The following is a 22,020-nucleotide window of genomic DNA, read 5'->3' on the forward strand; positions in this document are numbered from 1 at the left end:
CGTGGTCCTGACATCCTTGCTCGTGTTCTCCCTCCATCTGCTCCTCATTGGGACCTTGGGAGCTCAGTCCAGTGCTCCAGTGTGGGTCTCTGTCTCTATCTCCATCCATCACCAGATGAAGGTTCTATGGTGATATGAAAGATATTCGTCAGTATTGCTATAGGATAGGGTCATTTCAGGTTCCCTATCCTCGGCTTCCCAAGGGACTAACTGGGGACATCGCCTTGGGCTACTGGGAGCCACTCTAAGTTCAAGTCTCTTGCCAACCCTAAGGTGGTTCCCTTAACTAAGATATGTGCTTCCCTGCTCCCCTATCCAACCTTCCTTTATCCCAATCTTCCTGTTTCCCCAAGAATCAAGGGCTTCTTACATATTACTTTGGTTTTTATTGGAAAATGTAGAAGGTTTTCCATACTAAAGCCAATTTTAAAAAAACAAGGAAACTTAAACACGTATTATCTAATTTTTATAAATCCTTAAGAAAGCTGTCAAAAACCTTTCAGAACATGTGCATCCTCAATCCCATGTGTCTCGTTCTAAGACTTTATCTTAAAGATAAGAGAATATTTCAGCTGCTGTGTGCAAAATGTTCTTTGCATTGTTTTTTAAAAAGTGATACAGACATAATAGAATGTCCAGCTTTTTACAGTTAAAAGCTGGAAAAGAAATCTTTTTCTCCCAATGCTGAATAAACTGACCTTGGTGATGTGGAAAAAGAGAAACAAAACGATAAGAAAGTTATTCACTTCATCCAGCATAAAGTTTGAACTTCCAGTGGTCACACTGGTCACTGTAATACGTAAGAGCCAAGGACACTGGTGGGATAAATCAGGAATAAGATGTAGGAAACAAGAAGGAAACATTCTTAAGTAGAAAGACAACTAGAACAAGGCTGCTATCAGTTCCCGTGACATCTGTAGTGACAGGCATTGAGAGTCAAGTGGGGAACCTATGGAAGGTGTGGGTGCTGGGCAGGGAAGCACAGCTGTGGGCAGAGCGAAGCTCTCAAAAATAACATTGGTATAAAAGAGCAATGTCGTTTCTGAATGTCATTCAGAAAACAACAATATGCTGGAACTGAAGCACACATGTAGATATTATTCCTAACTATAGGTACACATATAGAAAACAAAAGAAAAGCATGTGCTAACTTAAAAAAATGTGTATAGGAGAACAGTAACATAACTTCACTGTGTACAGTCACTTTAACACCATCATTATTTAACTAGATTATAAACTATGATTATAAAGCAATAAGGGGAAACTTTCACTTTAGAAAATTACATTTAAGCAGACTGCAGAACAATGGCTATAATCAAGTACAATGGCAACCACGAAGAAGAATGCTCACGGCTGATTTGCACCTACTGCAACGGTCACACCTAATGTGACATTTCGTTGCCCTCATTTTAGCCAACCTCCAAGACTGGAGATGCAGGCTCAGCTGATAACCGGGCCACCTCACTTCTCATGGCCTGGGTCTTCTTTTCTTCAGTTTGTGAAAGGCAGAATACCATATGGGACACTTTGAAGTTTCTTCTCTGTTTCCTCTCATTCTTTTGTCTTCCTAAGTGACCTCACACTGTAGTAGAACTCTGCATGTCTTTCCCATGCTCATGCTTTCTGTGTGGACAGGTACGCTTATTTTTCTATATTTACCACTTGTCACAAATAATATATTTTTATACATTGATAGTCTGTCAGCACCCTGCATGGAACATCTATAATAGATGCCATATTTGCAATAATATAGGCTCACTGTACCACATTTTGATAAGTCTCTAAATACTTCACAGGCCAATTTCTATTTATTATTTAATTAAGGTCATCTGTGATCTTTCATACCACTATTGTTAAATGTTTGGGGGAAACTATGAATTATGTCCATGCAAAGCAGATAAATTAACTACATATTTTTATGTTCTGACTACTCCATGGCCCAGTGGTTTCAACATTTTCCTTCCCACCAGTCTTTCTGCTTGCAGACATAGGACAACACTGAAATAAGGTCATCTAATAACTCCCTAAGGCCTTTACGTGTTCAAATGAAAGGAAGAGCCCCACATCTCTCATGTAAGCCAAAAGCAGGAAGTGGCTGAGCTTAGGGAAGCAGGCTTGGTAAAAGGAGCAATAGCACAAATCTAGGTGAATGCAAAATAAAAATTCTCTTGGAAAATGAAGGGAGACGATGCAGTGGCTGCATGAATGATGAGGAGAGGCAGCTGCCCACCGCTAATGTGGACAGTTGGAGGGCTCTGCATGGAAGATCAGCACAGCGCTCTCTAAAACCAGAGCCTGATCCAGAGAGAGACTCTTCAGTTCAGTGAAGGCTGAGGAAGGGAAGACAACACAGAAGGATGTCTGCATTTAAAAGACTGGATCCACTAGGCTTAAGAAATGAAAAATGCTCAAGAGCTGTATCAAGTTACCTAGAAAGTAGATGATGTATAGTTTATCACTTCTCATAGCTATAAACACCAACTCAGAGCCTAGCTTCCATGTTTCAAAACAGGCTACCTCTCATTAAGGCTAAGATAGTTGCCACTGAAAGCCGAAAGCAAGGCCTGTTTACCATTCTGAAAATCCTACGACACTTAGGAATCACAGCATGCTTATGCTGCCTATGTGCTGTAGATGGAAAAAACAAAACCTGGATTAATAGCACACCTGCTCGCAGCATGATGCACTGAACTTTTAAGAAAACCTTTGAGACCCACTCACTACTCAGGAAACAAAACAAAACGGCTTGACAATGTACTTGGTCATCCAAGAGCTCTAACAGAAATATCCATTGAGCTTAGCATTCTTCTTAGTTTCCTTTTCAATTGCTATGTTAAAAACACCAAAATGAAGGCAACTTAGAGAACAAGCATTTTATTTTGCTCTTATGGTTCCAGAGGGTAAAGGTCCATAATGTGAGAGAGAGAAGGCTACAGACAATGAGGCTATTACTGGAAGGTGGGAGCTCACATCTTAAACCACAAGCAGGAAGAAGAGAGTGCACTGGAAATGGCTAGTGGCTTTTGAAACCCCAAAGCCTAGCCCCCGTGACATATATTCTCCATCATGGCTGTAATAAGGCTCTCCAAATAGCCACCAACTAGGGACAAAGTATTCAGATGTCTGAGAATATGGGGGACACTTCTCATTTAAATCACCACAGAACTGATCGCATTCTGCAGCTCATGCATCAAAGGACATGTCTTACTTTCAAGTCCTGTTAGCAAAACACATTCAGAAGGCTGTGGGAGAGACAGGTGGTAAGTTGCTCTGTTGGGCAAGGGAGAATAGACAGAAATCCTTTGGGGGAGGATTGACTATGCAGTATGACACAGGAGACATTCTTTATTTGTAGGGGAGGTCAAAGTGTCAACATTAACATAGTTTGCCTCCCAACCCTCATGTCACAGGGACATGTGCTCAACCAACTATGTTCATAGCAGCGTTGTTTGTCATGGTCAGAACCTGGAAACAGCCTAGATGCCCCTCGATGAAGAATGGATGGGGAAGGTGTGGTGCATTTGCATGGTGGAGTACTACCAAGTGGGAAAAAAATGGCAACATCTTGAGTTTTGTAGGAGAATGGATGGAGCTAGAGAGCATTATTTTGAGTGAGGTGATCCAGACACAGAAAGACAATTGTCACATGTACTCACTCATAGGTGGTTTTTGAGCATGAAGCAAGGAAAACCAGCCTGCAAACTACAATCTCAGAGAACTTAGACAACAATGAGGACACTAAGAGAGACTTACATGGATCTGGCCTATGTGGGAGGTAGAAAAGGACAAGATCTCCTGAATGGATTGGGAGCATGGGGACCTTGGGGGAAGGTTAAAAGGGGAGGGAGAGGCAGGGTGGGGAGCAGAGAGAAATGTGGAGCTCAGTAGGGGTCAATAAAAAAAAGAAAAAGAAACATAGTTTGGAAGTTGGTGTCAATCTTTATGGATAACTTTGAAGGACTCAAAACCTTAATAAGGAGGTAACTATAGAAGTAGTGGAATAATTACAGAACTAGAATTAGAATACACACACATACATACATACATACATACACACACACACACACACACACACACACACACACACACACGGGAACAGGGTCATAAAGACCCCGAGTCTGGAAAGTGCTTCCAAATCAGTGAGAACTGCCTGATGTGTGTGTATGTGTGTTGTGTGTGTGTGTATGTGTGTTGTGTGTGTGTGTTTGTGTGTTCGTGCGTGTATTCATATTCTGGTCTTGTGATAAAAGGGCTGGAGTGTAGATCAATGCAGGAATATTTACCTAGCATGCATATGTAAAAACAAAATCTGAAAGAAACAGCAGTTGTTTCTCATTGCTGAGTAAAGCGGGCTCTTAAGACAGAATCTACTTGGGGTGAAGACAATGAACACCACTGAGATGAGAACAAGATATGAAGATATTCCATAGTCTTGGTGAATAAAGCAGCATTGGGGCTGCTGTATCTATATCTATAGAAGTTCTACTGGGAACCAAATGCTATCACATGTATCTAAAAATGTACATACATGTTTTGTGAAAGTTAAATGTTTCATTGTCTTCTTTTAAGAAAGGACCAGAACCACCTAACCTTCAGCAATAAGAACCTGGGTCAGTCAGCAGCCATCAGCATGAAGCTCTATCCTCCACACAAGATTACAGTTTGCTTTTTTATTGTCTGTTGACAATATTCTATTTTTATTATCTTAATAGGTTAGTACTTATTCCTTTAGATATAATGGTACAACATAATATATAGACCACTTCGTTCTGAGGAAGTCACTGAACATTCAGATATTAGAAAGTTAGTTCCCAACACATGGCACAGAAATGGTGGCGCTTAAGTTGGGACACCTACAAGAAGACAATTTGGTAAGTTAAGCCTCCAACCTCATAGATGGATTATGTTGTTTTTAAACAACAGGCTGTGTCTTATAGGAATAAGTTGGCTCCCTAAAAAATAGTGAGGCTGCCCCTTCCCTGGCCACTTGCTTACTGTCTTGCTATGTGTTCTCTTCTAAATAAGCTAGTGCTTTAAAAAACAAAAGTACAGCGAAGCAGTGATGGTGTGCGTCTTTAATCCTAGCATTTAGGAGGCAGAGGCAGGCAGATCTCTGTGAGTTTCAAGTCAGCCTGGTCTGCAGAGCGAGTTCTGGGACAACCAAGACTGTTTCACAGAGAAACCCTCCCCCCCCCAAAAAAAAAAAAAAAAAAAAAAAAAAAAAAAAAAAAAAACAAAGAAACAAACAAAAAATGAAAACAAAAACCAAAACTTACTTTCTCTATAAAAGCATCCATCTAAACATAGGTGTTTTGTTACAGTGGCAGAAAGTATGTTGAGACAAGAGAAGCATAACTCTTATATGCAGTGAAAAAAGGAACAGAGAGTGAGAGAATGCAAGAAAGAGAGTGACAGAGACAGAAAGAGAGCGAGTGAGCTAATGAGCCCACATGATTTGCTTTGTTCTCCACATTCTAGAACAGACACTGACATATCTCTATGGTATGCCTGTAATACCTGAGCACAAACCTTGCTCATTAATTCTAGGTGTCTAATTGTCTACTCAAGTATTTGTAGGTGTCCTGTAGTCATCTAAACTTGAAAAATATCAACATCAAACACTACTCACTGTGTCTGCAAAACACACATACCTAGCTGCTCAAATGAAAAGTCTAGACTAGGCTCATGCTGAAACTTTTGCAGTCTAAACTCCACAAAGTGACTGTATCATGGTGTAGAGTTCTGATAATCTGATTGAAGACATGTTCCTACGGGAGACGATACTGAAGAGTACATACAAAATAAAGGTACCAAAAAGAAAAAGAAGGCCCTGGGCTCCGACAAAGCTACTTTCAAAACCAACATGTCTGCGCTTTGGCCAAACCCCCTTTCCTGCGAAGGGTGAGGAAAAGGTTCCTTTAACTCAGCACATCTTCCCATTTTCCACAGCAGCCTTAGCACAAGATTCAGCTTGGGAATCTGATTTGACTATCAATGTACAACAAAACACTTGTAGACTTCTCTCCTGTACAAAGTGAGAGTGAAAACCCACAAAGACAAAATCAGGGCATGCAGACCATGCCTCACAGACCTATCAGAGCTCATCTTTATTGCTTATTCAGCCAGCTCCAGACATTCAGGCAGTTCTTGCTAATTCTGGAGCATATTCCAAACTCAGGGTCTCATGACCCTGTCCCCTCATTCTGGAAGACTCTATGCATGGTGTTCTACTTCTCCTTCTTGAAACTTTGCTCATATATCATTTCTTCTGCAGAAATTCAACTTTATTATTTCCATCTCTTGACCGGAGAACAAGTGAGGAAACAGGGTGGCCCTTGCATCATAGATGAATCTCAAGACTTCCCATTTTTAAGAGTGCAGCCAAGGAACCAAAGCAGTTTCAGAGTGTTTTGCTCTTGGGCCTGACAAAATATCAAACCAGAACTCTTCTAGCCTCACTGTTGGCTCTAGCCATTTCAGCTAATTCTGGCAACTGAACAGATAGGAGAAAGCCAGGTGACTTCACTCAGTTGTATAAGAGTGTAATTCCTTACTATTTTAAAAATCTGGTTTCTAAGTAAAATAAAAAATTTTAAAAAAGAAGCCAATCAACTTCTAAATAAAGAAGAGTATCTACTCATTGATAAAATGCGAGAAGAAAAAAATTCCAACTAGCACTCTATTTTTCTTACTTTCAACAAGAAGATAGAACATTTATTTAAACATTCAGAAGTAGCCACACACATACAGAAAAAAAGGCTTTATGGAAAGTGTTTGCAGAATGCCCCAATTTCTATTTCAACATAAAGAGTCTGGGACATTTTCAAATTAACAGTTTATTTAAACTGTGGACAGACAATGTCCCCTACAATAATTAACTGACACAGAACTCCTTATGAGTGTAAGCAATAAGTTCTTCTCAGAGAATTTTATGTCATGTGCTAGAGAAACAATTACAGAAACCGGGGAACTCATTCTAAGAATGTGGTCCATTCTTGGATGAACTTCAAAATTCTGAAAAATTACTCAAACATTATCAGTACATACTCCCCCCCAAAAGGCTCACATGAGCAATATACAAGAATTGATCTGAATACTCATGAAAACTCCTTTGTGCTTATCACTTTCCTTACATTTTATATACTTCTTTAGCATCTTTTCTCTGAACCAATATAAGATTACTCTGCCATTTTATACATAAAGTCCATCTTATATAAAACTATAATAACAGATAGCCAATAAGTGCTTGTCAACGGAGGAACAATTTCTGTTGTCAGGAAAGATGTTCATGAATAATAAAAACTATGTATAAGATGAGATGAAATGAGAGAAAGAAAGACACTAAGAACAATGTGACTGCCATGACAGGCAAAACTGACCGCTCTGTTCTGCATCCAAAACATTCAGTTCTTAAATAAAAACGTAATGCATTTCATTGTTTGAGCACTCCCAAGTTTGCAACAAACAATTCTACTATGAAGGACTTTACATTTAGTTTCTTTCGCTGACTTTCTAAACGTCAACATAAATGTTCAATCGTAGCAAAAAGTTAATTCAACTAGTAATCACTCCTCCCTTGACCTACAAGATCATGAAATGAAGGGTTGAGGAAATGGCTCGGCAGTTAAGAGTGCCTGCTATTTCAGAAGCTCTGGGTTCAGTTTTCGGATTACAACCATCTGTAATTCTAGTTCTAGGGGATTCAAGCTTTCTCCTGGCCTTTATGGACACTGTACATATGTGGTGTACATACATAGACAAGCACTTATAAACAAAAATAAGTAAATCTTAAAAACTAATGAACAGATTTCATTACACATACAAGCCACCTGTACCTCTACTATAGTAACAATGCATAAATTTACTACAAATTAGATAGTCTGTATTCATTAATTAAAGACAATCTGAAACTAATCTAGATCTGCAAACACTATAGCCACAACATTTGGGACTTTGAAACTCCAGCTTCCAAGTGTGCTATGCATCCATATATGGGGTTGTGGCAAATATGACGACAGAAGAAGCTTTTTGAATGTGCAACAAGCAAAACTTAACAACAAACACATAATGAATCTCAAGTATTTTTGGCTGTGCTCACTGATGCTCTATGGTGCAGTTCATGCTGACCAAGGTTCTGGAGTTGTCCTGTTGTCACACTGCCTGGAACATGTCAGCTCAGACTGGAGACTGTAACATCAGAGCTGCAGTGACTTGCTGCTCTTCCGAAGGCGTGGTGCTTTAACAATGGCAAACAGACTTCTACTATCTCTGGATGATCTCTCCTTAGTGTGCGTCACATCATTCGGGCTTTGGACTGTACTATGTTAAATGCTTGATTTTAAAAACTGCTGTCTGAGTTGAGTTCATAAGTTTTGAGTTTAGAATTAGAATATAATTTCCAATAATTTCTCTGAACATAACTGCCATTTTGTACCCCATATTTCTGCAAACAATGTTCTCAACATTGATAACAAAAGTATAGTATCAATCAGCTCTGAAAAATGTTGAAAATGTTCAATGAATGCAGTGATGGACAGTCCTCTGATTTAATTATTTATGTAAAATTTAAAAAACACAATGAATTTTTATTAGTTTGAAGGTTTTTAAATAAATGGTAAAATTATGAATATAAAAGAATTGCTTTGAATTTTTAATGATTTACTGTTGGTGAATATCTGGTTTGTATACCGTATATGCACAGGTGAGGTCATGTACAAAATTTCCGGATGAACATGGATCATGGATAGAGGTAAAGTGTAAGAAGCCCTGACCCTTGACCCTCAGGAATTCAGAAACCACACTTCAGATCTCCCAAGTGGTCTTGCTTTATCCTACCCCATAAGCCTTGCTTCATTTCTTCATTGCTTACATAACTGAATGTGGGTTTGTTATCTCGACGACCCAAGGAACAATCTCACACAAATGAAGTCATCACTGGACCCGGGGACTGAAGGAACTATGCATATTACACAACACCACTTACAAAGCAGATTCTAAAAATTTGTATTAAAAACTGCTTTCAATTCTTTTGATGGACCCATGCTTCCTATGCGTTTGTCAAATCTAATGAAGCTCACCAGGTGGTCTATAGCGGTGTCACACAAGAACCCAGGTAAACTGTGACTCTAGTGTGGAAATAAGATGGAGTGATCAGTGTTCAGGCGTATTTCTAAAAATCTGTTGAATGGAAATCTATTTTCATAGTTACTAATAACTAGAATTTAATATTTCGATATCAGAAACAGTGAACACTAGGTGTCAGTGTAAGAAATGAAAAAATATTTTTAAAAACCTGTTGTTTTCAATCAGGTGTATAACAAAGAATATCAAAAGCAGCTGCGACCACATTTACTTATAATTGCATAATTCAGTGAACAAGCCAATCTTCCTTTTAAATACAAGTTCCTGCTCTAAAACTATCAAGAGTGTAGAATCGGGTTGAGCTGATTATTAGATGTTACAGGTGATTTGTGACCTCAACTATAGAAGGCGCAGGAAAATTTTACTTCTAAGAATATTATTTAAAGACAATTTTACTGTAAAGAAATAATGCTTTTAAAATGCACAATGTGTTTAATCCAAGGTAAGGACTAAAAGTTTTACGCTGTATGATTTGGGGTAGTAAAGTATTAAAAATATTGCTGGGTAGGTTTTAAAGAACGTCACTCTAGTACGAAAGGTTCCAGGTACCAGGACCACTACGGCAAAACCAGACCCCTAAAATACTGAATTAAAATCATTCTCGTGAATGCAAGGCCTCCATACAAATACCCACGTATTAAACGTTAACCTGCTCTGGGGTCAGGGCGCACTGTAACCCCAGCACTGGAGATACCTGGGGAGACGGGGATGGAGAACAGCAGGAGCTACAGTGATCCTATCTCAAAATCAGTGATTTTTTTTTATTTAAACTAAAAGCAAAACCAAAGTTAAGATACTTGAAAGCTAATTCACAAACCAGAACACATGAGTCTTGGAAATATAATAGATTCTTCCTAAAGCCCGGTAAATCCTTTCTATTTTTGTTTTTTCAAGACAGGGTTTCTCTGTGTAGCTCTGTCCTGGAACTCACTCTGTCGACCAGGCTGCCCTCGAACTCACAGAGCTCTGCAGGCCTCTACCTCCTGATCCTGGGATTAAAGGTGTGTGCCACCATTGCCCAGCTCGAGTATTCTAAAATAATCCGGGCATGAGGTTTCCCACCTGAATGCCCAGCACTTGGGAGGAAAAGTAGGTGGGATGTTGAGGATTCAAAGCCAACATGGGATACAGTCTAAAAGAATAACAACAAAAAATAAAATACAAATGTTAATAGCATGAGTGGAAAAGCATTATCAAAATTACAGATCAACAGTTTCTGAGTAGCCTTTCCAGGGTAAAGGCTTTAACGAAAGAAAAAGATAATATCAACAAAAGACATACTTTATAAAGTACATTAACATCATTGCTCATTTGTAATCTAGATTCATGTGTTTGGAAACATGTTGGGAAACTTTGCCACAAATTTTGAAAACTATTGTTGAAAAGAAACAAAATAAGCATAGTAGTCATCACTAAAACATAAACTCTGATGACTCAAAAGCATGAGAAAGCATTGAAGGATTTCCTGGGTAAGCAGAAATATTTGAGTTGATTTAAAAATAACTCTCTGTATGTGTGAATGTTGCAAGATACATGAGAAAAAAAGAACTGAAATGTGGAGACACAAGAAATAGAGAACAAAACTATACATGGCATAAAATTCCAATGCAGGAAAGCAGATCCAAATACATACAGCATAGGAATCTAAGGTTTGTCTGGCTTTTCTGTGCCTTTGCCCTTGACACATAGCGCCATGATTACAATTTTGGGTGTCAATAATTAAATGCTGCCTGCATCCATTGGTAAAGGGTGTGGACCAGTGCTAGGTGGCTTACATATATTATAATAAAATTACTATGAGGTTGGTAAACTTCAATACATTAGTAAACAAAAATCCCTAGGGATGAATTTCAAAACTGTAAAACTATCTAATCAGGAAGCCAAAATTCAAACTCAGCAATGTGTGTCCTCGAAGCTTCTGCTTTACCAGCACTTCCCAGCTCATGGTGCAGAGTGGATAGCATTTGTGGTTAGGGCAGAAATAACAAGGACAGGCACATTTGGAAGGATGATTCTTAAAGCATGAACACACTGGGTCAGCACACATGGAATGTGCTAAGTCTGTATCTCCACCACCTCCATACCCAGAGGAACACTGATGCCGTCATAGTAGCAACAAAAGCATTATGCCTTCAAATGAGTCTCTTCTTATGGATAGATGATTAAGTTTATAGTCAGACTAGTATTTATAAATACCATAAAAAGCAGAAGCTGAAACTAAGAAAATAATACTAATTCATGAAATTTGGTAGTACTGACCTTCAGTAGAGTAAGCTACAGTCAACAATATGACCTCAAGCATCACACAAAGAGGGAAAAGAGCAACAAAAACACATGCTTAGCTTTGATTTATCTATGCTAGAAGAGTACCATTTATCACAAAATCGACAAGTCCAGTCTACATTTGCTTTATTCTGCCTTAAAACAGGAGTGAATGTGTGTGTATTTGATGACACATGGGTGGAGGGAGTCAGTTCCCTCCTTCCTACACATGGGTCCCTGGGTTCAAACTCAGATGATCACGGTTAACAACATGCAGGTGCCTTTCTTTACCTGTTGAGCCATCTCACTACTCCTGTGCTTATATTAAAAGTTAATCTGATTGCTACAGATGCAAAGGAAGAATGAAAGCGTCAGTAGTTTTGTCGCATTCCAGTCTCCCCAGGATTAGGCATCAATGTTCCCTTCTCAGACTTCTCAGTCACTCAGGTGATGCTGCAGCCTTCCTGTCCTGTTGTCCCTTCACCTCCTTCTCAGGCAGACAGCACACCCCAGCCATGATGCCCTTCAGTGTTCTAAGATCTTTTCCCTTCAGTCCCTTCAGTTGCAGACGCACACTTCTAAAGCCATGATCTCTCCCTAATACGTGTTTTTTCAGGTCTTTCCACCAAGGCAGCTGCCCTCTGCCCAGCTGCTCAGCATCACCCATGCTTCCCAGTTGTGTCATCCCTTACATTCTCAAGCTTCACATCTTTCTTCCTTTCCTTTCCTCCCCTCCCTTCACCCCTTCCTCTCCTCCCTTCCCCCCTTGCTCTCCTCTCCTCTCCTTCTGGTGATTCCTAGACCTAAACTTTTCATTTGGTGTTGATCACTATCCAAGTAAAAACAAATGATTTCAGCCTAAATACTATAACAGCCTCTTTATATACCTCTGTCAATGACATTGGAATTTTCACGATCTATACAAAAAACTCACGTATTGTTTTTCTGCCTCTGCCTATCTAAAACTTGCAACTGCCTCCAGCTCCCTATAAAATTACCCAGTTTGAAACTGAATGATCTTGGAAATCTGGTCCCACTTTTCTCTCACTCTCATCTCCAGTGTACACTTAGGAAACAGCGCTCGTGCTCCAAGTACAAACTTGGGCTTCATCAGAGGTGACTTCATACAGATGGATAGATCTGATTTCTTGGCATAAAATATAAAGCCTACATAACCCATTTGACATTTAAAAATAAGCAGTCTGCTCTTACTGCACCATTCAAAGCCATTCTGACATCTCAACATAAATTCAGTTGCTACAGTGACAAAGCAGCTTCTTTTGAGAACATAAAGACTTAGATGAAACAAGGAAATAGTTCATTTTGAAACTCAAGTGTAAATAAAGGATGATTTACTAATTATGATTCAGATTTTGGAAACTGGAATAGATAAATGACTCCTAATAATACACAAAACTTTGATTTTCTAACTAACTTGAGAGGAAATCATATATGTTAAAACAAAAAAGTATAGATGAAGTATTTTAATGTTTCTCTTACAAAGACATTTGAAAACAGACCATTGCTGGCTCTGGATAAATAGTGCAGTGGGGGTGGGGTGGGATGGGGGTAAAGGGAAATGGGAGAGAAAAGTGAGAAGGGGAGGATGGGCGGAGCTTGGGGGAATGGGACGGTTGGGATAAAGGAAGGGTGGATATGGAAGCAGAGAAATATATATCCTAATTAAGGGAGCCATCTTAAGGTTGGCAAGAGACTTGATTCTAGAGGGGCCCACAGGTGTCCAGGGAGATGTCCCCAGCTAGTTCCTTGGGCAACTGAGGAGAGGGAACCTGAAATGACCCTATCCTATAGGCATACTGATGAATATCTTGCATATCACCATAGAACCTTCATCTGGAGATGGATAGAGATAGAGACAGAGACCCACATTGGAGCACAGGACTGAGCTCCCAAGGTCCAAATGAGTAGCAGAAGGAGGGAGAACATGAGCAAGGAAGTCAGGACCACGAGGGGTGCACCCACCCACTGTGACAGTGGGGCTGATCTATTGGGAGCTCACCAAGGCCAGCTGGACTGGGGCTGAATAAGCATGGGATAAAACCGGACTCTCTGAACATGGTGGACAATGAGGGCTGATGAGAAGCTAAGTACAATGGCACTGGGTTTTGATCCTACTGCATGAACTGGCTTTGTGGGAGCCTAGCCTGTTTGGATGCTCACCTTCCTGGACCTGGATGGAGTGGGGAGGACCTTGGACTTCCCACAGGGCAGGGAATCCAGACTCTCTTCAGACTGGAGAGGGAGGGGGAATGGAGTGAGGGGAAGGGGAGAGGAGAGGGGGAAGAGGGAGAGGCGGGGAGAGGGGGAGCGAAGTGGGGGGAGGGGGAGAAAAATGGAAGGCGGGGAGGAGGCAGAAATTTTTTTAAATAAAAACAAATAAAGAAAGAAAGAGGAAAAAAAAGACTTTGAAAGACCAAAGAAAAGCAGTTACATAGCCACTAAAAGCCACCAGGTATTATTCTAGAGGATGATTCCAACAGCGGCCATCATCCCAATGCTACCCACATCTCTCCCCATTTGTACTACGTGGTGCAGCTCAACCAGGAGAGTGAGTTTCAGCAAAGTGGTGGATCTCTCGGGTTCGTCTGAATACCCAAGAAACCCATGAGAAGTTTGTCAGAAATAAAACATTCAGAACGGACAGCATCAAGGAGTACCCAGGATACAATACCATACAGTTTACCATGCATCAGGGAGGATTTGAACAAACCAGAAAGAAAGCCAGTGAGAACTCTAGGAAAGAACCCTTGCTATGTTAGACCTCAGCTAAGATGATGAGTAACGTGAGACCCACTGAGAATGCAGCTAGAGACCACTTATAAGGTAAGGGTTTAAAAAATGAATTGAATATTAGTGAAATAAAATAAATAGAAAAAAATGAAAGAAAATGTAAGAACAGCAGAGAATACTGGAAATTTCCTTCAAACTGATCCTCCTGGCTTATTTGAACAACCAAAACTATGAGCCAAATAAATCTTTCTCCAGTAAGCTGCTTGTGTCGGATTTCTGTCACAGCTGTGATAAAGTAGTTAATGCAGAGATTAATCTTGTAATTAATCTGGGCTTAAGAGACATAAAATACCTATATTGCCATAAAAATCAGATTGGATGAACTTGAAGAAATACTGACAATATAATAATACAAAGTCACACACAAGTTCACAAATCCCTATTAATTGAAAGTTAGGAGGGGTCAGCCTGTGGAAGGAGGAGGGAGCTTAAAAGCTAACAAGTTTTACATCTTTTTGGCAAAAATTCTTTGGGTATATTTGATCCATTTCTTACCTAAATCACATCAGAAGTGGCCTGTTTTCAACCACAACAACCACCAGTACTAGCTGTCGCCCAGAGAAGGGACGTTATTGATACTCTGTATGAACAATGCCAGAAGCAGGGGCTAGCATGGCAACATGGTGTAAAGTGTGGCGACTACAGGGTTTCTTGTCTCTGCGGAGTTCTAATTTGAATTCCTGAGGCATACGAAATATGCAATATTCAAGCAACATAACCTATAAAATGGTCATTTCATTTTGTGAAAACAAGCATAATTTCTCAGGTATGGATCAACTTTAAAGTGTTCTCATTCAGAGTATGTGCAGAATGCAGAGAAAGACTGCTTGCCTGGAGTTATAGGCCTTGATTTTGGTCTTTAGTGACAAACATATGATACATGGCAAAGTTCTATTACTTTGCTATTTTAATCTGTTTAGAAGGATTAAAACCAACTGCTTTTCTGCATTTAAACTACATATTTTCATTAGTTAACATATTTAATAACCTATACGCAGAAACCATCAAAAAAAAACAATGATGCTAAACCATTCATAACCCCTAAGCTAAACTGAGAAAAGGGGAATTACTTGGAATGGAGGATGTCTTATTAAATAAAGTACTGAATAAGAATTGGGGGTTAGAAGGGCAAAAGATTGCATGGGAACTGTACATAAAAAAGGGGGATGGGGAAGATTTAGGGGAAAACTTTTAAATTTAATTTATAGGTAATTGCATGCTTTCATTTCTTCCCTCCCTCCCTTCCTCCTTTGTTCCTTTTAACTGGGATTCTCTATGTACCCCAAAGTTCAATCTTGTAACGCTACCCCTACCTTTGAGCTGGGATCACGCTGCTTCTACCACCACTCCTGGGACATTAATTGCAGTCAGTCTTGCTACGAAGTATTTCTCGAATGAGCTGATATTGTAGCTACATGTCGGTTATTTTAATCTACCATCACTGGACTTAAGAGACATGCCAACCTTCAAGAATAATCTGGTTGGCAGATTTTATAATGAAAGAAGAATCCAATGTTTTTCTATGTACTATGTTGAAAAGACAGTTTTCTTACTTGAAGGCACTATTCTGAACAACTATTTACAGTCCACAAAAAAAAAATTCAAAAAGTAAAGCATCAGAAGTTAAAAAGAGCATGACTGTTAAAATAGACTATTCAAGACAATGACATCAGGCAAAAGAGATGAGGCAATTTATGACAAACACCGACATCAAACTCCTTCCCTTGTCTGGCTAGGTGATGCCATACAAACAGATCGAATATGAACATAAAACAGTTCTGGGTGAACCAAGAGGTAGGCCATGAAATAAGCATTAATCTTTCACAGTGAATCATTGGGCCCCAAACATCAAGCCCTGAAATAAAGGAATAATTATTGTAACTGGTATATTATGACATAAGTTTAAATTTGATGACTAAATTGTAGATTCTTCATAACTTCTATTATTCCTGTCTCTAAAATGAAGAAAATATAGATTATAAACTTGATAATATGCATTATTTTTGCAAATTATGACATTATTTTAATACAAATGTATAATCATTCCATTTGATTTTCAGCATTTAAATGTACATTAATGTATATAGCTATTTGCACTTTTTTGTTTTGTATTTGGAGTCTGTATTTTAAGACAGCCACAGTGGCCCTCAGCCCAGGCATGCAATGATCATGGCTTGGAGCACACAGTCACACCTGCCTTCCCTGCCGGAACAGTAAAGCATTGCCACTGTAGCTGATGACTGCCGCACAGCTCTGCCTATGCTGTCGGCCTCAGCAGAACTGGTGAGACACCTGGGAAGATTAGGTTTTCAAAAAAAGGGGGCTATTTCCCATGTCAATAATAGGAAATATCACAATCAGAAAGTTAGTACTCTGTTTAGTGCTACTAAAGATGGCTTGCAAATGGAAAGCACAAATGAAAGGATAAGCCACTCAGCTGGCATTGACATAATACTGACTTCAATTACTATCAGTTTCGTATTTCATATTTTATTCTAAAAATGGTTTGATAACTGTGCTGAATATTTAGAATTAGAATTATATGATATAAACCTTAAAAAGACTTAATATTGATAAGATGTAAGCTTTAGAAAGACTTAAGACTGATAAGATACAAGCTTTAGAAAGACCTAATAATGAAAATAAAAAATATTCAGACACAGACAGACAAATTTAGAGCAGAACCTATCACAACACTGAAGAGAAGTGGTCCAAGGCCATTACAAAACCAATTTTACTTTATACACAAGAATGATCACCAGATTAGGCATCCCCCAAGGCTATGTAGAAGTTAACTGGATGCATGTAGAAGTTTTAGATTTGAAGTGATTTTAAAAATCAGTCATTTCATATAGTGTGCATTCATCCTATGTGAAGCAGACATAAAATTCATGGGCAACTCAGAATTATTCTACAAGTCTGAAAAGATCTAGCTAGCAATATTGGGAGCTGGCCCTAAGTCACAATGGAAAACATAGTGGAGAGAGGAAGCTAGGGTCATAGAACAACAAGGTAGGGCTAGAAGTATGGAAATTTCCCAAGACTGGGTTCTCGGTGAAGACCAGTATTCTGATATACAAAGACAGCCTTGGTTTGATGATCACAGCTTGACGCTATGTTATATAGCAGCTTTGAATACTTGGGACAGGGTTGAAGAATCTGGAAATAGGACTGAGTCATTTACTAAAATTACATAAGGCCCAAAAGAAGATATCAATGATGTTTTACAAAGATAGACTCCAATTATAAACAAAACGATATGAGATCCAGAAGTTAGACAAATATTAGTTGGATTTTTGGCCTTTGAAAATGCTATTTCAGAATGGAAAAGGTGATTATTAGGCCTTTTAAGGCAAGATCAATACCAATAAATGGAATGATTAGAAATATTGCTGATATTGGATCTCACACTTATGTTGCTATTTTGATAGAAGTCATTTCTAGAAATTTTGAGAAAAATAAAAATCTCAGATGTTCTAATTGTGATAAACATGGTTGTTTGAAAAGGGATTGTAGGTAAGATGTCCCTAAAAACAATGTTTTTTTCTAGAGATAATCCAAACAGAAGGCACCAGCACTGGACTAATGAATGCAGATAACCAGGGATAGGTAAGATAACCCTATGCCATTGAGAAATGCCTTATGGGACCACTGGCAGGCCCCAATGTCAAATTTGGTTCAATCATTCCTCACCAGCACTAGGAAACTCCTCCACAGAGCAATTAAAAGACCTAAATGACTGTTGTTAAACACTGCACTGCTCTGGATAATAGAAAAGCTTCAATAAAGAAAAAGAAATTTTTGAAAGAGACCATAAAACCAGTACTTTGGCAAACTTTTATAAATGATCAAAGACCAAAGCAAAAGAGGTGAATAAACGACATTCTAATTGAAGGTTTGCTAGACACAGGTCCAGATGTAACAATAATTTCACTAAAATTTTGGCATCCAGATTGGCCTCTTAGGAGGTAAATATCCAGCTTGTAGAGATTGGAACTTTATTTCATGTAAAACAAAGTACAGAATGGGTCCAGTATATAGGGTCAGAGGACAGACAGGAAAATTAAAACCATATGTGGATGTGGCTAACATAGCAATGAAATTATGGGGACATAATTTGTTGCAGAATTGAAAAACACAGATTAACATTCCTCCAATCTCAGAAACAAATCAAAAATAAAGAGTGCTTCTGAAAGAAATATTAAAAGATATTATCAAGAACAGTCAAAAGCCATTCAGGCTGTACATTAACTGGGCACAACACCATGTGGTCCCAACAGCCCTACCTTTAAAACCTATGTGGATGGAAATTGCCATTTTTTGTTGTTGTTGTTGTTTTTCGAGACAGGGTTTCTCTGTGGTTTTGGAGCCTGTCCTGGAACTAGCTCTTGTAGACCAGGCTGATCTCAAACTCACAGAGATCCGCCTGCCTCTGCCTCCCAAGTGCTGGGATGAAATTGCCTTTGACATCAGAAAAATTACAAACACTAGAACAGCTGGTATAGGAGCAGCTAAATGAGAGATCCATGGAGTGACAGAGAAATGATCTCCTGTTCTCTTCTCTACTTCCCCTACTAGGGAAAAAAAAAAACCTTGCATATCCTTAGACCTCTCCCTCCTCCTGTGGGTCCCTCTAGCTTCCTCTCAGTTGGCCATAAAACTCTATGATCCATTCTGGCCAGTTTAGTGTGTACTCTGCCCTATGAACCTAGATCTGACTCTATTGGCAGTATCAGACAGCAATACAACTATAGAGACCCCTGGTTGTTACAAAGAAAAAGTCAATACTATAACAATGCAATTCTATATTATAAACTCATGTGATGTCAGTAAACATACTAATAAATTTTATACATGCTAGACAAGATGGTATGAAGGCCTAAGTCACAAGGCAATCCCACACCAGTTTGGAATTATGATTAATAAAAGGGTTATTTATTTTAAAGGAAAAACTTACAGATTACCATCCTAGACAACAGCCCTCTGCACAACCAGTAAAGGAGTCTAATAGCCAGAAGTGGAGCTGGAAGCAAGAGAGCAAGCACATGGCTACCACTGCTTTTTAAAGCAAAAGAGACCATGCCCAAGTGGGCTGGTATCTTAAAGGTTATTGGCTAAAGGAGCAGAAGGAGCTCCTGCAGCAATAGTAATAATATTTACGTTAAAAGTGAGTAAATAATTTCCCTATCCTGTTGTATTATGTTCCATCCAATGCCTCAAAGGGATTTGTAAAACAGCAGAAAGTATAAACCCTGTGTGTACTAAACTCTTTCTATGTAAACACATCTATAGTTCACTTTATAAATTAGGCATGGTAAGAGTTCAACAACCAAAAATCAACTTTAAGAATATAATAGAAGGGGCTAGAAATACGGCTCAGTATGCAGAGGATCCAAATTCAGTTCCCAGCACCCATGTTAGGCAGCTCACAACCACTTGTAACTCCAGCTCCAGGTGATATAAAATCCTTTTCTGGCCTCTAGGGCACCTCCAATTATGCAATGATGTGCACATAGTCTACACACACACACACACACACACACACACACACACACACACTAAATAAATCTTAAAAAACAATATACGGCAGAAAAGCTGTGTAAATGTAACACTTTTCTTCAAATAAATGACTTGTACAGCAGAAGCTAGGGAACAGCAATCAGTCTGGTAACTGTGGAAGCAGCAGGGCAGGTGGGACATGTGACACAGATACTGGGACAAAGGGATTTACTTCCCAGATAAGATGGTGTGTATTTTCAGCACAATGCTCACAATGGATTGTCATTAAAAACTTATTAATTGTTCACTTTTGGAATTCTCTATTTTATATTTTCAGGTGTAATTAGCTACAAGTAACTGAAACCTTAGAAAGGAAAAACATAGATAAGGGGTATGATGATACCAGACCAGCAAGATACATTAGAAAAATAGGAGGGGTTGGGGTAATACAGCCCTAAGATCTCTAGAATGCACTATAAGACCTATATAATAAAGCAAATGTCACCTGAATACAAAGACAGACAAACTAGTACAGAATACAAGAGCTATAACTCTTGCTACAGATAAACCTATATTGATTAAGAAGGTAGTTTAAATGACTGGGAAAAGGTAGACTTTTAACAAATGTTTATAAGAAAACTGGGAGACTATTCAACAAAAGACAAAATTGATTCCATATATCCAAAAAAGGATTGAGAACTAAGGATATAAAGGAAACAATGAAGTAATTTAAAAAACTAGAAAGTAACGTAAATGAATTATTCCTCAAAGTTATTATATAAAAAGAAATTATGATTCAAAATTCAACATCAATAAAGATTGATGTCCCTGAATATAGCAAAGTAAAAATAATTGTAAGCCAAACAAAATCTCTTAACAGCAAACTTTAAAAATTGAAAAATTAACACAATATAAGAATATCTTTGTGCCATATGCCATAGAGCAGGTGCTGAGGTCACTAATGTATGTGGGATGTGAGTTAACTGATGCACACCCACTGCATAGCCCTAAAATAGCATGAGTAATAAGAATAATGATGACACTGGATAATGACATCTAGGAAAGAATTTAAATATTAAATATCTTTCCTGATAACCCCAAAAAGTAATTTAAAAAAAGTGCAGGAAAGCTTTTCAATTAAGAAGAAAACCAAGTAATAAGTAGACAAGAAAAAAAAAAGAAAAATCACTTCCGTACAAACACTATAGTCATAATTTTATAAAATTTCCTGATAAGTTATAATGCTAATAGGTTAAAAAATACTCAAAAAGAAAATATTTACATAGCTATAAAAATATATGTCCCAATGTATTTTACTAAACTAACTTGAATATTTAAGATAACAGTTACATGGGTTTAGAATATATCTCAGTACTATTGCAGGCAGTTAGCATGAACAAAACCGTGGGTTTGACCCTTAATATGAACCAATAAAACAAGTACATTTATACAATAAAATAACTCAGCATTTCCACCTTCAATATGTATTCAAGAAATGTAAAAATAAGACACATCAGTAAGACAGGACATCCTTGCTATGCTGCACTGAGGAGATCCCACCAGTTCATAAAAAATCATGTTCAACATGTGTGCTTACATTCTAATTATAAGAGCAGTCCAAAGAACCAGAAGACACTCCACTTCTCAAAAGTTTTCAGGTTATGAGAGAATAGAAAATCCTGTAGGCTTAGCAGAGACAGAAAGAGACAGCTCAGGTATAGCGACTAAATCTAACAGCCAGTGTGGTGTCCTTGATTGGGTCTCTGGTGGCAAAGAGGATGAATTTTAATGAGGCTGTAAAAATTATTGTGCCAGAATTATTTCCAGGTTTCCATAACTGTTATGGCTATGTATGATAATGACATCAGAGGAAGATGAACAACAGTTGAGAATTCGTCACACCATTTGTGCAAATATTACTTATCCTAAAGTAAACAGGGTTTTAAAGAATTCTAACAAGCCTCTGGGGTACATCAGCGATGGCTGAACGTACTGTTGTTATGGCAACATCCCACTATTAAATGTATCAGATTATATACTTAAATGGGTATTATTATATGTCAATAAAACCAAAAATCTAGCTGTAAATAAAAATTTTTTAATGTGTAGAGTTGGAAGTACAATAAAAATAGAAAGAAAAAGAGATACCAAATGGGGTTATATGTGATCTTACCAAGTTAACTAGTTGTGTGTGAACCACATCTTCTACTAAAACTGCTGTTTCATGGAGAGGCCTCCTAGCATCCCCTAAAGAAAACCTGCAGAAAAAATTAAGACATACCATTATTAATGCTGCAAACTAGGTAA

At 38.4% G+C, this 22,020-nt stretch overlaps 1 protein-coding gene across 2 annotated transcripts in view; it reads right to left on the minus strand.

Moving 5' to 3' along the window:
* Supt3h (SPT3 homolog, SAGA and STAGA complex component) overlaps positions 1-22,020 on the minus strand; it is a 342,521-nt gene that overhangs the window by 165,637 nt on the left and 154,864 nt on the right. The window contains exon 3 of one of the 2 annotated variants that reach the window (XM_050119373.1): positions 21,887-21,971. The exons of the other annotated variant lie outside the window; for it this stretch is intronic. Within the exon in view, the coding sequence (XP_049975330.1) occupies positions 21,887-21,971 (85 nt within the window). The remainder of the gene's footprint in view (positions 1-21,886; positions 21,972-22,020) is intronic. 2 annotated transcript variants of the gene reach the window in all.

Source organism: Alexandromys fortis, unplaced genomic scaffold (assembly GCF_014885135.2).
Source record: "Alexandromys fortis isolate MF-2015 unplaced genomic scaffold, M_Fortis_MF-2015_v1.1 scaffold_145, whole genome shotgun sequence".
Lineage (NCBI taxonomy): Eukaryota > Metazoa > Chordata > Mammalia > Rodentia > Cricetidae > Alexandromys > Alexandromys fortis.